The sequence below is a fragment of the Podarcis liolepis genome, assembly GCF_965112155.1.
Source record: "Podarcis liolepis genome assembly, chromosome: 12".
NCBI classification, from domain to species: Eukaryota; Metazoa; Chordata; class Lepidosauria; order Squamata; family Lacertidae; genus Podarcis; species Podarcis liolepis.
This window is the reverse complement of record NC_139563.1, coordinates 15,383,289-15,403,308: the sequence shown is the minus strand read 5'-3', so window position 1 is coordinate 15,403,308 and position 20,020 is coordinate 15,383,289. Positions and strand designations below refer to the sequence as shown.

General features: G+C 45.5%; 1 protein-coding gene across 5 annotated transcripts in view; it reads left to right on the top strand.

Annotated features, from left to right (window-relative positions):
• ADARB2 (adenosine deaminase RNA specific B2 (inactive)) overlaps window positions 1–20,020 on the top strand; it is a 367,014-nt gene that overhangs the window by 247,329 nt on the left and 99,665 nt on the right. For all 5 annotated transcript variants that reach the window (XM_083466812.1, XM_083466815.1, XM_083466814.1 and 2 more), the window contains one exon: window positions 10,705–11,612. In XM_083466812.1, the coding sequence (XP_083322938.1) occupies window positions 10,705–11,612 (908 nt within the window). The remainder of the gene's footprint in view (window positions 1–10,704; window positions 11,613–20,020) is intronic.

Genomic DNA, 20,020 nt, shown 5'->3' with positions numbered 1-20,020 from the left:
TAGCAAAACAAGTGCACTGCTAAGGGGCTAACTTAGCGCTGTAGTGAATTCCTCCTATTAAGTTTCTTTCTTTTTTTTTAAGAGGGTGAGAGGCAGGAAATCCAAGACCCAATGCAAAAGAACCAGGACCCCCCTGAGCCCCACTAATGATGCCCCCAGTGGAGAAGAGGATGCACAAAACAATTCCCTGCCTGTTCTCCGACACCTGTTTTAATGCATCCAGAACATTGTTGTGCACTCTGCCAGTGATTGCTGGAATATGAGGCTAAGATAAGTCACATTAGATAGAAAGAAAAATTGAATAATGAAGAGAAAGTGGAACCAGGTGGGGAGTGTGTGGCATATTATCATATTCACCAGCCCAGACATTAATTTGTAAGTGTCATCTTACCTTTTTGTTGTAACATGTTGGCGGATTTGGGGGAAGAGGGAGGACGTGCTCCGATCAAACGATGCACTTCTGTTTATTTCAGCATCAGCTGCCAGATGGCTCTTTTTACCAGCTGGAAACTATGAAGGGCTGTCCCCTTAGAAATTATGGGTGAATAAATTTGTCCCTGTGATGTTAGTAATCCCTTTTTCTATTCTGAAGCCTCACACACAAATCCAAGACTCTGTATGCCTAAGGCTGCAACTAACTACACCTTTCCTGGCCAACACTTCCTTCATTATGCAGAGCAGCAACAGGGTGCTCTGATGTGTGCAGGAGAGAGCTTTGTGACTTTCTTATTTGCCCCTCTCATTTCCCTCAGAAGCTCACCTGCTCTGCTATCTAGTCTCCTGGATCTGAAAAAGTGGCAGGTATGAAAGAACCTGTCAGCTGGCTTATCACAAACAGAAGCTGGTAGCTGGGATGCTGGAGTTTGCCCCAGTGTCCAGGGGAGCTGGAGGCTCTGGTCTTTCCTGGTTCTCAAGCAGGCTTCATCTGCTTCCTCCTGGGACAGGTAGCCTCATGAGGCTAGCTCATCATTTCATGAGCAGCTCTGCAGTTTCTAGCTCCTTCCCACTTCTGCTTTTGTGGGGGTGATGAACAGGTTTTGGGATCCAGTCAAGAGCCCAGGCAACTGGCCTCCAGGATTCTGGTGCTGCAGTTGGCAAGCTGAAGGATCTTCAGGACCAGTAAATTTCTCAGGGTTGGTGGTGATGCTGGTGGTGGTGGTGGGGTCTCAGGTACTTTCACTCTCTGATCAAAGTTCATTGACTTTGGGAACAAAGTGCCCAACAAAAGCGTCCTGACGCCCAACAGCTTTTCTCCAAAGAGTTCCCAACCCATGTTTGCAGCCCTATTTATCAATTGCTGATGAACAGCTGGAACAGAATCTGAGAACATGTCTTTGCCACTTGTCATAGATGGTGGTTTGCCAGGGGCTTGTTAAACTTGATACCGTTGTCTTGACTGGGCAATGGTGGGCAGGAGGAACAATGACAGGTGGATATTCCCATTGCCATAAATATGTTCATCTTTGTTATCACAAACTCATGTAGGCCTGCCAGGTGGACAGATATATAGGTTACATCTTGCCTTGGAAGATGCTTGCATGTGGGCATCTGTGTTCACAACTGCACATTATTCATCTTCAGTGTAGGAGTACATATTTAGCATCCTGGAAGCAGGACCCGAGATCTGCATTTATTCAACTGATCCCCAGCAAAAGCTTTTTTTAAAAAAAAATAAAAATAAAGAAGTCTCATCAGACCCAGCCGCATCTCTGGTAATATGATATAGCTGCTGGGTTGCAGCCCAGTCCTGTCGTGAGCATGAGCTTCCAAAGATTGCCTTTCCAGTGAAATTCGTTCTTTCCAACAGTATGTCAAAAAGTGATGGAGGTGAAACCTTTCCCCCTCTGTCCTCAACGTGATGCAGATGGGCACCAAATAGCCTGCTCTGTGCGAGAAGGGCAAAGAGAAAGAGAGAGCTATTGGCAAGCTGGCAGCACGAAATGAAGGGTCTCTATATTCGCCTTTTTGAATCCACAGGCAGCAATCTGACAAAGCCAGTCTGCATTATGAGTGCAGTGAACCTAAATGATTACAGATACTTTCATGGGTGCCCTAAAAGAAGTGTCTGTGGCCCAGGTTTCAGCCTGATAATGATGCGTGAATAGCAGCTGTTTAAGCCGAACAGCCAACACCGCAGCTCAGTGCTTCACTATAATACTTCTGAGAACAAAAGCTGCAGGGCAAGGTACTGGCAAAAAAAACCCCGCCCCCCCCCCAGCTCCCCCAATGGACTTCTTTGGGACACAGGGAAATTTTGCAAGGACATTTTCACAAGGGAAATACTAAGGATGTCTCTCTTTTTATGCCAGGCCTTCAGGGTGTCATTTCGATTCATGCAACTTGCAGATATACCTTTGAGATCTTCCTTCCGATCCATGCAGCTCCTTCCACTAGATTTCCAAATGCAGGAAATTCACATGCCACCCTTTAACGTGAAAATGTCCTTTTCAGGGCATCTAGCATGATGCTGGGGTTTTGTCTCCTTTCATCAACTAAGACACGCAAACAGATATTGTGCCAGTGCTGACTGGTGGTCAGAAAGTAGGTGGAGTAAGAGCCAACAACCAGCAGAAGCAACTCTGGTGGCAATACTGAGACTAAGGAGAAGGGGTCTGACAGGCAGTGTCACCCTCTGGACTGGTTCTAAGTAAGTTGGCAGGCAGGTTGGGGTTGTCTGAGAGCAAAAGGAAGTTGGTGGGGCAGTACCCCATTCCCCTAATTGACTAGACCCACCTATTGTGCACTCCTGCCAACCTAGCAGTTCGAAAGCACAAAGTGCAAGTAGATAAATAGGTACCACTCTGGCAGGAAGGTAAACGGCGTTTCCGTGCGCTGCTCTGGTTCGCCAGAAGCAGCTTAGTCATGCTGGACACATGACCTGGAAGCTGTCTACAGACAAATGCCGGCTCCCTTGGCCAATAAAGCGAGATGAGCGCGCAACCCCAGAGTCGGTCACGACTGGACCTAATGGTCAGGGGTCCCTTTACCTTTACCTATTGTGCAGTTTCTTCAAGATTAATATTTGCTTTTCCAGCAGGAATGGTTTTGCAAAAGCTATGGAGAGGCAGAAAAACAGAATTCAATTTTCACATCTTCATGTCATGCATTTTTTACTTCCTGGAATGTAAACAGGAAGTGGAAGGCACTTGTGCTTCCTGTCCACCTACCGACTCCATTCCAGCTTCCTGACATCCGAAAGCAGCTCCTGGAGGTGGAAGTGACTTTATGGAGCCTCTAAGAAACTGCATTGTAAAGCTAAAGAATCTTTGCACTTGCTTCTGAGACTTTTCCTTGTAAGGGTACAAGGGGAGATATCCCGGTGCCATCCTTGGACTTGGGAAGGAATGCACTCCCAAAGTTGTTTGCTAATGACTCTTTGGTTTTGCATCTGTTTTGTTTCTCTGTAAAAAAAAAAAAAGCAAGTGAGCAAAGGGTACCAATTTCTGATTAGACTGCTAGAATGCAGAGTAACAGGGATGCGGGTGGCGCTGTGGGTTAAACCACAGAGCCTAGGACTTGCCGATCAGAAGGTTGGTGGTTCGAATCCCCGCAACGGGGTGAGCTCCCGTTGCTCGGTCCCTGCTCCTGCCAACCTAGTAGTTCGAAAGCACGTCAAAGTGCAAGTAGATAAATAGGTACCGCTCCAGCGGGAAGGCAAATGGCGTTTCCGTGCGCTGCTCTGGTTCGCCAGAAGCGGCTTAGTCATGCTGGCCACATGACCCGGAAGCTGTACGCTGGCTCCCTTGGCCAAAAAAGCAAGATGAGCGCTGCAACCTCAGAGTCGGCCACGACTGGACCTAATGGTCAGGGGTCCCTTTACCTTTTTATGCAGAGTAACCTATGTTTAGCAAGAACATTCAGGTACAGCTCTCCATTTTCCAAATGCTTGTGTGGGAGAAGTAGTTGTGTGGCAAGGAAGAGTCAGTGGTGGCTGGTGAGCATAGGAACTGGTAGGGCAAAAGGCAGAAAGACCAACGGAAGATAGAGCCAGAGCCCATGAAATATGGAGCCAGGACCAATGGCAGGCACAGCCAACTAAGACCCGTTTTGTCTCCATCATCCTCTCTGCTGAGTTCTAGAAGGGCAACAATGAGGCTAAGGAGGAGGAAGTTGACAGACAGTGCAACCCCCTGGAGAAGGTTGACCAGTCAGGGTACTAGATGGCCAATGTAGGCTGGTGGAGCCTTAATGAATGAGCTTCCTGTGGGAAGGGAGGTCACAGAGCAGATATCTACTCAGGCATCCAGTTTCCTCACCAATTTTCAGTCCAGTGAGACTCTCCTGTATAACAATTCCAAGCTTTGTCCACACTTGCTTGAGATATGTGGAGCAGTGCACCTCATCTCAGATGAGACTGGGCACAGTTTGGTCTGCTAGCATAAGAATGGTTCTCCTTTGCAGGAGGGGATTGGACTAAGTAGCATTCTCATCCTTCTCGACTCTCTGATTCTAAGCCGCTTATTTCATTGCTTAATTCCTCTTATAGTTAGGAAGCTTTTCCTGATGTTAAATCTAAACCTAGGAAGGCTTGTAAATCACAGGACATTCGGGGGGCAAGCTGTGCCTGGGGGCTGGTGCAGCATGTTTAAGCTGCCCCACTTGTGTACACCCCCATGTGCTGAGCCTTTGGTGCAGCCTGTCATGTGACGATGCACAATGACATCAGAAAGGGGCAATATTCAGAAGTGAGTAGGGGACAGGGAAGAACCAATCTCCCAGGGTGTTCTGTTACTGAACTTAAAGCGGTCATTTTTGAACAAAGAAATTTCAGAAGGAGACACTGGCATGAGATGGCTAAATTGCTTTTTTTCCTCAGGACATTCAGTTCTGTCACCTGTAGCCTGAGTCCACAGAACGGGTTTTTAATCCCAGTGCAGTGGTACCTCAGGTTAAGAATTTAATTCATTCTGGAGGTCCGTTCTTAACCTGAAGCACCACTTTAGCTAATGGGGCCTCCCGCTGCTGCCGCCGCGCCGCTGCTGCGCGATTTCTGTTCTCATCCTGAAGCAAAGTTCTTAAACCGAGGTACTATTTCTGGGTTAGCAGAGTCTGTAACCTGAGGCATCTGTAACCTGAAGCATCTGTAACCCGAGGTACCACTGTACAGGTGTGGATTAGTTGACAAATGCCAAGATGTTTGTTTTATTGTCTGCCCCACAGTGATTCCGTACATTTAAGCTTCCATAAATTGTCACATCCTGTTGTATTTCATTTCCCTCTGACCTGAATGAGTATCATTTTCCCCCCTCTACCATTTCTGGTATCAACACCTGACACACTAGGGCAGCTGCTGGAGCCTCAGAGTCCTAGCAGGGCATACGAATGCTGGCACCAGCCCTGGGACCTTCACATCAAGCAGCTAGGTCTGCAAGTTTGCACTTCAATTTTCCCAGTGCCCTGGAGTGATACTGAGCACTGTGGGAAGTGATACTCTCTGGAGTGATACCCTGGAGTGATACTCTCTGATCACTGTGGGAAATAGCTTGGAGGGAAGCTGCCATTGTTAGGAAAGTCTGAGGGTAGCCCATTACATAAGAGGTAGCCACCAGAGGGCACTTGCTTAGGGCCAGGGGTGCCAACTTGAATAAAATATTGTGGGGTCCCAGGTAAGCCCTGGCCCACATAATCGATCACATGACGCAGTGCGCACACACCATTTGAATGGGAATACTCCTATGGCTGGGGCCCTGCTCAGACTGGAAACAGCTCCATTTCTATAATGCCTGCCAACTGGGGATAGCATTTTATGCATCTGGTGAAGTGCCCTGCACATAGAAGCTTGTGCTTCCATATATTTGTTCATCTTTAGGACTTGCCGATCAGAAGGTCAGCGGTTCGAATCCCCGCGATGGGGTGGGCTCCCGTTGCTCAGTCCCTGCTCCTGCCAACCTAGCAGTTCGAAAGCAAGTAGTGCAAGTAGATAAATAGGTACTGCTCTGGCGGGAAGGTAAACGGCGTTTCCGTGCACTGCTCTGGTTCGCCAGAAGCGGCTTAGTCATGCTGGCCACATGACCTGGAAGCTGTACGCCGGCTCCCTCAGCCAATAAAGCGAGATGAGCGCCGCAACTCCAGAGTCGGCCATGACTGGACCTAATGGTCAGGGGTCCCTTTACCTTTACTTAAGGCATCACAAAGCTCTGTTGCGGGGGCCACCAATATGGTGCCCATGTGGGTGCACTTCTGCCCACACATGCCTTCTCTGCTGCCAAGAAAATCCCCTCCTCCAGAAATTCCCCCCACCAGAAACGGGCTTGAGAGAAGCATTCTATTATAACCATTAGACTAGGTGCGGTGGGTGGGTGAGTTTGTGATGCACATTTGCAAAATGGGGAATATTTTGTAGCAACACACACACACACCCCTACCTTCCTCTGTTGTTGTTTTGTAAAATGGGTGCATGTTTCTGAAGGACTCCTTATCCTTTGCAAGGGAGGCTACCTGGAATGTGTTGCTTGCAGATATTTATAACGAAGAGATCGCCACTCCTTTGTTTTCTTTTCCTCACCCAAAGTTCACGCTGCCTGGCAGCAGAATAACCTTTGAGAGGCACAATAATATCGCTTCAGATGTAGCATGGAGTGTCGGATGGCTGGTTCTTCTGAACCCTTGTGACCCAGAGACAAAGGCAACGTCATTGTTAGTGGCACATTATAAATAGTCCTCAATAGCACTTCATGATCCATGGGTTAACACCACCATGCATAATGACCAAAAACGGGAATTGAATGGGGAGGTGCATGAGTGAGAGAGGGGGGGGGAGAGAAAATAATAGAAAAAGAATAGAGACACCTAGGAGGAATCTTCCTCAGTGACAGAAGAATAATACGAGAGAGCAATAACAGAGGCACCTAAGATGAAATTTCACAAATGCACAGCTAAATACATTTCACTGTTGGCTCAGTCTCCTGCTGCTAAATGAAATAAAACCAAGATGAAGGGACAAAACACTTCTGCAGTCGAACACGAAATGATAGACCTGGTCTATATATCTGGTAAAATGAGATCAAGTCCTGAGTGGTAAAACAAACTGTACCACTTCAGAGGGGAGGGGTCCTTTAAAAAAAATGCTCTCCCACATTAAAATGTTCCCTGCCAGAAGAAACTGGTAAAATAGGGATAAAGAGACTATTGCCTGAACTGGGCTTTTTTTCTGTTTACACAGAGGGGTTTGCTTTGTTTTGTTACAATGTGGAGCAAGTCAGAAAACGATGCTCCCTAACCATTACCTGAAATGGTATAGTTCGTTCTACTACCTCATCTTGCTGAATGCATGGATTCAGCCTTAGTTTTCTTCTGATGTTGAGATTTAGGCATCCAGTTCCTTGTTGTGGAGGCTTATAGTCACATTCTTCTGCTCAGTCTCCAGATAGCAGCAGCACAGTCCAATCTCAGGCGCAGATCAATCAAATCAATCAAATCGATCAACCCCATGTATATTCCTCCTTTCTAAAGAGACTACCCAAGGCAGCTAACAACCACAATAATAGTTTTGAAAAGGCAATAAAACCATTTTAGCCGTCAATAGCAACATTTTGTTTTCGGAAGTCGATAACAAATTAAAACAAATACCTCCTGAAAGTCAGTAATGAGGGAGACGCAAGCATCTCGTGATGGCTATTTTCTACATCCACTGGCAGAGGCAGTTCGCCTCTGAAGGCCAGTTGCTGGGAATACCGCTTACCTTCCTGTAACATGAGGTTGCCTGCCGCCATGGAAGCCTCAACATTTGGTCTTCCAGCTGGAGGGAGACGTAACAGCCCTCTCCCTCTGCTGGAAAAAGTTTGAATCAAGCCCGTCTGCCGGATTGACCAATGGCAGGCGGGCCTAGGGGGTTGAGGTGAATCTGCCTGGGTCCCCATGAGTACTTTATTCAGGTCTGCTCCCTGGGGATAAAAGTGGTTTAGATAGATAGATAGATTCTTTATTGTCATTACACTAGTGCAACATTGCACCAGTGCAACGAAATTGGATGCCATCCCTTAAAAACAACAAAAGCAAAACAACAGCAACAACCAAACAAACCACCTTCCAACCACACCCACACCCACACCCATCAAACTCCCAGGTCTCACTATCGAGTTACAGCATTCAGCAAGGCCACAGCTCTTGGATAGAAACTATTTTTCAGTCTATTTGTCCTTGACTTGGTGTTTCTATACCTCCTGCCAGAAGGCAGTAGTGCAAACAGACTGTATCCCGGGTGAGATGGATCCTGCAGGATGTTGTTTGCTTTCCTAAGGCAACGGGAACCGTACAGTTCTTCCAAAGGTGGGAGAGGGTGCCCAATAATCCTTTGGGCTGTGGTTATGACCTTCTGGAGCACCTTCCTCTCCCTAGCTGTACAACTGGAGAACCAAGCACAAATACAGTATGTAAGTATGCTCTCTATGGAGCCTCGGTAGAAGGACACCAGCAGCCTCATGCATAGTCACCTGGTTGGCCACTGCTGGACAAGATGGACCATTGGCCTCATCCAACAGGTCCTTTTCATGTTCTTATAAGAGCATACCCCATTTTTTCACATGAGATCATGCAATCTCGCCCAGGAAAATGAGCTTTCTTTGGGGCTGCAATCTCACACAGGTCACGTGACTAGCAGGGGAGCATGGTCCTGGAAGACTCGTGTCCCAGTTTTTCACTTCAACATGTTGGAGGGGATATAAGAGGTGTTTGCACATTGGGACTCCGTGCAGTTATTGCAGGAGGAATTGTGATGTGTTTGCTGCCTGCAACCCATGGCTTTTGTTTACACATGATAGTAAACAGCACATGGCTACACGTCATTGCACTATTCACAAGTCATTTTGCAAGGCCTGATTCTGTGGGCCGATTTAAACCCTACAAAATGCCTTATAAATAGTAAACAGCAAGTTTGGGCAGATCTTTCTACAATCACAAGGGGATATTACTCTGCAGAGATTTGAAGCAAGAGCAGTGAGAAAACTTTCCAATCTCAAAGGGAATTATTTACTTTACATTATCAGAACTGGTTACTCTGTGTGTTCATGAATGCATGTGGAGGCCTAAGAATACTTTTTTATGTTCACAAAGCCATGCAACCAGCGTCATGAAAGTAAGTTGGGGGAACAGAGTCTGGAAAAGGCAATATGAATTATAAATACAAATAACCCCCTGTGTTTTCTTATTCAGTGGTGCAGAATCAATACAAATTATTTTCAAACCTGAACAGAGTGTGAAACAAGAGCTATCTTGCTCTCCATGCTTTCCAGCTTCAATATCATTATGTACGATAATTGAGTCTGTAAAAACCTATTAGATGAAGAGAGGGGAGAGGTATGAATTTCAGGACCTGCCCTGCTTTCCTGTAGACAAATATGTCTGGGAACAAAATAGGTTGCATCTATGTGTGTGTGTGTGTGTGTGTGGTTGGTGGAGGACTGTGTGTTTAAAGTTAGTGTAGAAAGAAATACATCATCCCTGTGAAGGTATATTGGGTTGGTTGTTCTTCGTTTTTTAAGCAGTGCATTTTCCAAATCAGCCCCAAAGGCCAGGAGATTCAAAGTTAATAAATTCAGAGTTAGCGCGGTATAGTAGGAAGAACTAGGAAAATCCAGGTTCAAATCACACTAAAGCAGCCTTCGCCAATCTGATGCCCTCCAGATGTTTTGGACTCCATCTACCATCAATCGTGGTCATCCCAGACCTAAACATCTAGACAACGCCACATTGGAGACAACTGCACTGAAGCATGGAGGTCATTAGGTGACCATGTGGAGTGATTTAAAAGGCTGCAGTGTGAAGTCTGTAAGAACACAAGAGCCTGATGGATCAAAGCAAAGGCCTGCCCAGCCCAGAATCCTCCTTCCTGCAGTAGTCTATCAGATTCCTATAGGAAGCCCACAAGCAAGGTGTGAAAGCATCAGCCCTCACCCACTGTTGTTTCCAAGCAACTGGTACTCAGAGGAGTCTAATAGCCTTATTTTCATAGCCACTTAATAGTCTTATCTTACCATGTGGTATCATGTGGTAGTGACTTCCATAGCTTAACTATGGGAGCATAGTTCAGTTGGTAGAGCATGAGACTCTTAATCTCAGGGTCATGGGTTCAAGCCCCATGTTGGGCAAAAGATTCTTGCATTGCAGTGGGCTGTACTAAATGATTTTCAGGGTCCCTTCCAACTCTATATGATTCTATGACAGGCATTCCCAAACTTGGCCCTCCAGATGTTTTGGGACTACAACTCCCATCAGCCCTAACTAACAGGACTAGTGGTCAAGGATGATGGGAATTGTAGTCCCAAAACATCTGGAGGGCCGAATTTGGGGATGCCTGTTCTATGACAACTATGTGCTATGTGAAGGAGTCCTTCCTTTTGTCTGACCTGAATATCCCACCAGCTTCTCTAGATGGCTCCAAGATTTAGCACTAGATGGCTCCAAGATTTCCCTCCCAAGAGAGGGAGGGAAAATATCTATCGTCACTTTTCTCCACTCCACATAGACAGATCATAAGCTATTCAACTGGGGTTTTGTCATGTTGATCATTTTTTTAAAAAAATGGGGAAGAGGAGTCGTAATCAAGTAGTTATAATAAAGATGGAAATCCTCACCAACTCCCCAAATGAGGTCTTCCTATATCGATTCATAAATATATTGGTGAAATCTCTTTTTCACACTCTTATTCTTTAATTTCACAAAGACACCAATAATGTTGGCGGACTTTCTCTTTCCTTTTTCAAACAGGTACGAGCAGTGCAGAAGTAAAGGAGAATCGTAACATTGGCAACCTAGAAGATCATCCAATCACCTCTAACGAAAGGTCAAGGGTGGGCGCTTCCAGTATCAAAAGGAAAAGGCCTCTAGAAGAGGGCAACAATGGACATTTCTGCAAACTCCAGCTCATCTGGAAGAAAGTCTCATGGTCAGTAACGCCAAAGAACGCCCTGGTTCAACTACATGAACTTAAGCCAGGTTTACAGTATAAAATGGTCTCCCAGACAGGTCCTGTCCACGCACCGGTATTTGCAGTTGCCGTGGAAGTAAATGGGCTGACATTTGAAGGCACCGGACCAACGAAAAAGAAGGCCAAAATGAGGGCTGCAGAACTTGCCCTCAAGTCTTTTGTTCAGTTCCCCAACGCATGTCAAGCTCACTTTGCCATGGGGAATTGTTTCAACCCTTCCACAGACTTTACGTCGGACCAGGCGGACTTTCCGGACACTCTGTTCAAGGAGTTTGAACCATCGACGCACAGTAAGGACTTCTCGGTCTACAACCCAGTTAATAACGAACTGCTTTCTACAGCCTATCGGCACGGGAGGTTGCTATACCACACCTTGGACTTAATGGGCCACACCAAACAAAACAAGCGCAAGATGGCGTCCGCCGCTGAGAGCGAAAAGAACCCAGTGGTGTTGCTCAATGAGTTGCGGTCAGGACTGAGGTACGTCTGCCTTTCGGAGACTGTGGAGAAGCAGCACATCAAGAGTTTTGTGATGGCTGTAAGAGTGGATGGGAGAACATTTGAAGGCTCGGGACGTAGCAAGAAGCTGGCTAAAGGTCAAGCAGCACAGGCTGCGCTACAGGCCCTCTTTAACATTCGGCTGCCCAGTCACATTCCCGGCAGGAGTAAATGTAATCATTTGCCACAGGTGAGAACTCTCAGGTAGCCACCGCCCAGCTGAAGGAGTTCTTTGAGATTAATGTGATTTGTTGTTCTAGCCCTATATGGTGACTTTATCAGAATGCTCTCCTCACCGTGAAGTAAGTAAAACCCATCTTCTCGCAGAAGCCGCACACAAAGACCTTTGCATATGCTTCCATTATTACATCATTAAGAGCCATAATATGGCTTATTTTCTAAAGAGGTAGCAGAGAGTACAGAAATTTGAAGGACCGACAATATTTCCAGCACAGATTGTAACACAATTGCATGTAATGAAGGCAGAGATCTGCTTCTTTTTCTTCTTCTTTTTTCGTTGTTGTCAGGGTGTAGTGTTTCTTAAGGGAATAACCAAAAGTAGCATTATGATATGGCGCCCTTGTTTCTTATTCTATCAAGTTGTGTTTAGAGATAAAGGGGACATCATTCTTAAAAATAACCCGTGGTGCACAACATGCCTCTCCCTGCCACGATCTCATCCCCAGACAATTCTGCTTCTGGCAAAGCTTAAAGATCTTTGTGTGTGGTTGTCAAATGTCTGACTGAGAGAAAGGAAAATATCTCTACAGTGTCTTGCTGATTATATGTTTTATGTGGACCGACACATATATAAAAAAGCAAAAATATACAGCAGACGTTTATGACTGCTGAATCACAGATAACAAGCTGAACAGGCTTCTGTTCTCACATTTGGGAAATGCTGCTAGTTTCAAGGAGTCTCGTGTTTTCCAGATAGTAATGTGAAATATATATGTCTTGATTGGTTAGAAGGCTGTAGAAAGATTTAGTAGGCCTGGATGTTGTCGCCTCCCTTCTCTGTTCAATGTGACCCACAGTTTTGTCTGGAATAAGCTCTCATTTCTGCCATGTCTTATTGTACTTTGGCCAGATTTTCCATACAACTGGGATTTCCTTTGTTTTCCTTCACCACCTCCGTATGGGCTGTCTCTGAAGTCTTTCTCGTTTATTGCTGTTGGTTGTTCTTGCATATTTTCAGAACAGGATTGTAAGTTGGCACTTCAAGAGTTAAAACTGGGGTTTGGAATCCATACCTTAACCCCCAAAAATCATTTTCTTAAGAGAGAACTATACAGTCGCTTGCTGCTGTGCATGATGAGATCAGTGTGTTGTGGAGAGGGGTTGTGTGGTGAGTAGTTTTGCCTTGCAGATAGGAATGTAAAGAGGCAGCAATTTTCACCCCTTCATCTGTTCATCACAGTCAACACTGTTTTCGTTCTGCTACAATTCAGCTTCCACTAAAACTTGTTATTTGTCTTGCTGCCCATGATGGTGGAAATCATTGGTGGAAGCGAAACGTCAAAAGCAATGAACAAAATTATGTAATTCTTTACATAAAATTTGTGGACTTAGAAAACCCCAAACAATAGCAAACACTGCTCCTATTCACTTGTGTGGTTTCTGTTCCTGACCTCAGGTGAACTTGCAAATTTCTGTTCCCATTTGTGTTTGCGGCAGAATTCTCTGACATCTCTAACTCCAGGTCAACTCTTCTTTGCCTGGTGTGCTGTTAATGTGCATTTTCTTTTCTTTTTGCCTCACTCTCATGATGGTAAAGCAAATGGGCTGTCTTGAGAGTCCAGTCCCCTTTGTACATTTGTTCTGCTTTTAAATATATTGAACAAACTGCGGACTCACACATGTGTGGGCTGTAGGCATGCCTGGTTTTGAACAAGGATGCTGGGTATTTTCTGTCCTGTTTCCCAGCACAGAGATCAAGGCTCATCAAATAACCATGTGGAGCTGAGCAGTCAAATAAAACAGTCCCCACACCTCAGTTTTTGAACTGGGGCTGAGGGAGAGTGAACAACAGCTAGGGCAAAGGCAGAAACATTCACATGAAGGGCTTTGGCTTAAGGCAATATGAGCAAAGTGCCATCGGCGGACCTAAGACACATGCAAGCATTGTGAGATACAGCAAGGGCAGAACTCAGTGGCTGTGCTTTTACAGTGCTTAAGGTAAAGGTAAATAAGTTAGAGTGCACACAATCGGGACACAGGCCTAGACTGGGAATATTGTTTACGAATGAAACTTTCTTGTGGAGCTACTCTTGCTTCAGCAGGTGCAAAATGCTTGACTTTTGATGGGGGCAGATGACCACGAGCACATAACCCTGGTGCTTAAAAGCTTGCACCAGCTGCCCATATATCACTGGGCCATGTTCAAGACTCTGGTATTAATTTACAAGGTCCTTATAAGACCTTGGGTCCAGGATAACCTAAAGACCACCTGGCCCCTTATATCCATGGCTCAGATGCAGAGGTCCACCTCCGAGGGCCTTCTGGCAGTTCCCTCACTACAAGAAGTGAAGTTACAGGGAACCAGGCAGAGGGCCTTCTTGGTAGTGGCACCCGCTCTGTGGAACACCCTCCCATCAGATGTAAAGGAAATAAAACAACCGCCTGACTTTTAGAAGACAACTAAGGCAGCCCTGCTTAGGGAAGTTTTTAATGTCTGGTGCTTTGTTATGTTTTTATATGTATTGGAAGCCGCCCAGAGTGACTGGGGCAAGCCAGCCAGATGGGCGGTGTATAAATAGTAACCTTTTCATTTATTAATTTATTTCATAAAATTTATACACTGCTTGATTGTAAAGAATCAAATCGGTTTACAAAAGGGTAAACAATAAAATTTAGGGGGGGAAATTACAGCCCATACTTAAAAACTTGCAAAAGTTAAATTACCGAAACAGATTAAAATTACCCTAGCTTTCTAAGCATCTGGGTTGTTGTTGTTTAGTCGTTTAGTCGTGTCCGACTCTTCGTGACCCCGTGGACCAGAGCACGCCCTAAATAGGCTAGTTTTTAGCAGCTGCTTGATATCAATAGACAGGGAATTCCAAAGTGTAGGAGCTGCCGCACTTGTTTTATTGCTTCATTTTCTGTGTAGTGTGTTGCTATATACAATGCATTCAAAAATGCTAATGATTAAGCAGTACATAAATGTCTTAGATAACAAACAAATAAACAGAGACGTAATAGGCTACCACAATACAAATATAGCAAATAGGTGTTCTGGCATATTCAGCCGATGGTTATGTATACAAAAGAAAATGGGGAGGGTACTCCCTCCCCCCATGTAAATCACACACTACAGTTAAAAACCAGAATCACATCTCACCCACTTACCTAAGGTTTTTGGAACCTGGGTCATGTTTTCCTGGCTGCCAGAACAAATTTTGCTACTTGGATGGTAATGAATATGCCTTTGCCTGCAAGCACGGCATATATCTGGTCTAGGATGGGTCTGTCTGACAGAGACTGGAGGATACAAGTAAGATAATTGTGCCTAGGGTGCTCATATAAAGGGCAGCTTAACAGGCAATGGGAGACATCCTCCATCTCGCCGGACTCACAAATAACAGAGTCTTTGGCAAGCTGGAATGTCATTAAACTTCCCATCCAAGAAAGCAGAGGGCATATATTGGAGGCGCAAGGCTGTAGATGGTTTTCTTCAAGAAGCAACAGTAAGGATTATAAAATAATTCTCCAGGCCAAATGTCATTCTGTATAATGGATACCGATAAGAATAAGACATTTGTGCAACTGAATACAAATCACTTAGAATGGAGGTGAATTCTCTCCCTAAACATCTGCTTAGCTCTAGTAGAAGAAGAAGGTAAAGCTCCAGTGCTAATCCCATAAACGTGTAGGATACTTCTAACAATATTTGCTCAAAACAATTGGGCTAAACTTTGCAGTTGTACCTGAAAGCATTTTTTTGGCAGGCGGGAGTCATTCTTGAAAACAAGCTTCTGACAATATGAGGCAAGTGCAACATGAGCACAAGTTTCCATAGAGATTGGTCCAGTTTTCACCCATAAAAGAGGCATAGCAAGAGCTGCCCAAGGGAGGAGAGACCATGGGATGCTTCCTCGTAGAAGGAGCCGCTTGGGACAAATGCCGGCTCATCATCTTCCCTAAACTCAGCGCTGGCAGCACTGACGGGGGAAACAGGGACATTCCAGGATCAAATCAGAAGCCAGGATGGTTTTTGTAATTCTGGGACTGTTCCTGGAAAAATGGGGCACTTGAAGTTTTGAAATTCTCATAAAGGAATTCTGCACCACTTCCAAAATACAGTGGTACCTCGGGTTAAGAACTTAATTCGTTCTGGAGGTCCGTTCTTAACCTGAAACTGTTCTTAACCTGAGGTTCCACTTTAGCAAATGGGGCCTCCCGCTGCTGCCGTACCACCGCCACACGATTTCTGTTCTCATCCTGAAGCAAAGTTCTTAACCCGAGGTACTATTTCTGGGTTAGCGGAGTCTGTAACCTGAAGCGTCTGTAACCTGAAGTGTCTGTAACCCGGGGTACCACTGTAGATACACTGGTATACCCCCATGTCTCTGTGCCATACATACAACTTTCCTCAGAATTACCTTGGTTGTAGGCAGAGGCGGAGGAAGTGGGGTGCGGTGAGGGCGGTCTGCCCCGGGTGTCACCACTGAGGGGAGGTGGCAAAATGCTGGGCAGCACTCCCCGCGGGGCCTGCAGCGCGCCCGAGCCACATGTCTCTCCTGGGAGCGACGCAGTAGCTTGGGTGCCCAGAGGCTCCACGCTGCCCCAAATGGTCTGCCCACTGCCTCCCCCTCAGCTGTAGGGCGGCTGAGTGGGAGGAGGCAAGCAGACTCCTTGGAGGCCCTGTGGAGCGTCCTGCCGCAGCTGGCCCCGCCCTGCGGATGGGTGGCCCCACCCCTGGGCACAGGGTAGGTGCCCAATCGGCTTGTTCCGCTGCTGGTTGTAGGAACACAAGGTCCCTCTCCCCTCCAGTGGTTTCTAGCCACAGTCTCTAACAGCGCATGCAGAGCATAGTCATGATGGCTAGTGGCTATCAATGGTCTTCTCCTCAATGAATTTGCCTAATCCAGGAACCTCAGCTCACTACTGCAATTGTAAAAGCCAATGCAATTCTGGGCTGCATCAATAGGAGTATAGCATCTAGATCAAGGGAAGTAATAGTGCCACTGTATTCTGCTCTGGTCAGACCTCACCTGGAGTACTGTGTCCAGTTCTGGGCACCACAGTTCAAGAAGGACACTGACAAACTGGAACGTGTCCAGAGGAGGGCAACCAAAATGGTCAAAGGCCTGGAAACGATGCCTTATGAGGAACGGCTAAGGGAGCTGGGCATGTTTAGCCTGGAGAAGAGGAGGTTAAGGGGTGATATGATAGCCATGTTCAAATATATAAAAGGATGTCACATAGAGGAGGGAGAAAGGTTGTTTTCTGCTGCTCCAGAGAAGCGGACACGGAGCAATGGATCCAAGCTACAAGAAAGAAGATTCCACCTAAACATTAGGAAGAACTTCCTGACAGTAAGAGCTGTTCAACAGTGGAATTTGCTGCCAAGGAGTGTGGTGGAGTCTCCTACTTTGGAGGTCTTTAAGCAGAGGCTTGACAACCAAATGTCAGGAGTGCTCTGATGGTGTTTCCTGCTTGGCAGGGGGTTGGACTCGATGGCCCTTGTGGTCTCTTCCAACTCTATGATTCTATGATTCTATGTAATCATCAGGAATGGCAAAATAGCATTCAAAGCAACTCCTTCTGGGGGTTTCACACATTCCTGGTAAATATTCCTGAGACTAAACAACTTGAGACAGAAGAGTGTAGCACTGCATATTTTAGGAGATGGGAAGAGGAAGGAGACTTTACATGTGTTCTGGGTGAGGCCACACATACACACTCACAATATGTGAATATCATGAAACACAGTTCATCAGATCCCCGTTCATTTTATCCTGGCAGCAAAAATCGTGCAGAACCAATCGCTGATAAGTGCTAAAGTCAAAAATTGCTCTCCCTCCTCTCAGGTAAAAGAGACAAATATCAATAAAAATTAGTGGTTTTAATTAAAGCCTTTCATTCTCTCACAGCCTTACCCAATTTTGCATGCATTTTAGCTATCTCACCAGCTTTAAAAGCCCATGCATCAGTGCTGGAGTGAGTGCTGGTTACCCAGTCCTTTTAAGCCTTAAGGAGACTGATTTCTTCATTTAATTTCTTCTATAGGATTGCCCTAAGTTATAGATTGGTGTATAGCAATTTTTAATTAAAAGAAATATACAAGCTAGTTTTCATTACCCAGGGTATAAAATTAAGTAAAACAATCCCAGAGCTTTATAAACAAAACCATTGGAATCATTCTAAATGTGCTTCTGTCGTCAGTAATTAAACCTTATGCATTTCCTAAGAGTAAGGCTTAAAAGGCTGACACTGTAAAATCAGCCAGATTTTTCTTAAAGGCACAAACTTTTACAACCCATCCTGCAATTTCTTGTGGATAAGAGAGCTCCAATACATTCATGAAGCTCCTCATCTAAAGACATGCACCATTCATTTCAAGAGAGACAGCTGATCTGTGTGTACAACAGGAGCTTCTTTAAAAATCACTTGATCTAGCACTGATTCACTGATATTCAAAGGTATAGTCAGCCTCTGATAGCCTTACCTTCCATCAGTTTACCTTAATAGAAATGATTTGGCAAATGCTAGGAACTTAGTGTCCCAGCAGGGGCCTCTGGGCCTGACATCATAGGCCATCTATGCCTCTGAATATCAGTTGCTGGGTGTTAAAAGAGAGGAGGGGGCTGTTCCCCACAGGCTCCGCTTGTGGGTTTCCCCATAGACATCTGGTTGGCCTTTGAGATGTTGGACTAGATGGGCCTTAGTTTGATCCAGCCAAGTTATTATTAGGTCCTTAATCCAACCACAATTAAGCGCCATTTATTTTAATGTGAGATGTTTAGAATCCCCCTTTGAAAATGAATGGGACTCATGCATTTCTTACCCTGGCTGGATGGTATGCATAGAAGTCACCACCAACTTCTGTTTTTTTGAAAAGGCAGGGAACATAGCTAGACAGATCAGCATTTTTTTAAAAAAAGCAGAATTGATTCCCTCCCTTTTTAAAAGTTTTTATTTGTTTTTTATTTGGGGTGGGCCACATCCTCCGAAGAAGAGTTTTGTGTGACTCTAAAGCTTGCATCCATTGTTCCAAAGCACGGCTCAGCTCAAACAAGTCTTGCCTCACTTGAAGATAGCGAGTGCCGCCTCACTTGAACATAGTGGGGCCCATTATGGCTCCTGCTAACTTTGACTTATTTCCTCATTTAGAGCAACCTCTCCTCTGCAGGGAGTTGATGGCAAGGATCTGTCCACCAATTGGGTAGTGAATTATTACTGCTCTGAGGCATTATTGTGAGAGGGGCTTGTTCGGAAACATTATTACATCTCGAGCCAAGGAGCAAGGCTATTTATTAGATGAAAGCTTGGAGTCTCGGTCCAGAGTCATCATCTCATAAAGATGTCTTTCAAAGCAGCCACTTTTACAACCATCAGAGACTCCTCGGGTCTTTTTTGTCCAGCTCTGCGAGAAGGTGAGAAGGGGCTGCGCTTCAGAATCCTGCCAGCCCTCATTAAAGCGGCTCTTCGACTTGCACCCCCTCCCCCATATTGTTTATAAAGGCTTCATTATGATCTACTTTACACCAGATAAGAGAGTGTGTCTTGTCCCCCCAGGCAGGGCCATGGGATATGAGTGTGCAGCCTGTATGAACGTCCATCTCTCTCTCTCTCTCTCTCTCTCTCTCTCTCTCTCTCTCTCTCTCTCTCTCTCATTGGGTCCCATGCAAAACTCCTCTGCCAGAGCTGGGCTGCTGCTGGCATCCGTTCCAAAATTGCATTCTTTATCTATTTATGGCTGGCATTCAGTGCACATCAAGGAAGCTTCAAATTTATTCTAACAGCTTTTCATTTCCAGCATGCAGAGCAGCAGGCCGAGCTGAGCTACCACTGAGTTCTGACTCCCTCTTGTGGTGTTCCTGACAAACATGAACATGATGTTTTCATGTTCGCCTCCCTGGGAAAGACTGAAAGCGTAAGACCAAAAAAAAAATATCCCAACAATGGAACACTCCAGAGTGTTCATGCAGCTGGACAGGGAAATATTCTAGTGTCTCCAGTAATCCAGTAATTCTGCAACACTTTCTCATGTTTCACATGCATGAGATGGGCTGAGTTTGCATGAGACTGAAAGCGTCAAACTATCTATTGCTTTAAAAGTATGTTTGAATCCCATGCTTGAAATCCCCAGAAACTTTTCTTTCTGAACAAGCATCCGCATGACAACCACTCTATCCAGATCAGGTCTACAAGGCTTTAGCACAACCACCGCAAGAACAACCCCAACCACAAAAGCCACTTGTTTCCTGCAAAATCGGAGCTTTGGTAAGAAATTCCAGGTTCTGAAGTTGTTTATTTTCTGCAAAATAGGATATTGAATCAGGAACAAAGTTGGAGTTTGGTAAATATATTGCGGGGTGTGCAGAAAGAAATAGCAATACGGTACTGCTGTTTGAAAGGATGAAGAAAGCAAAA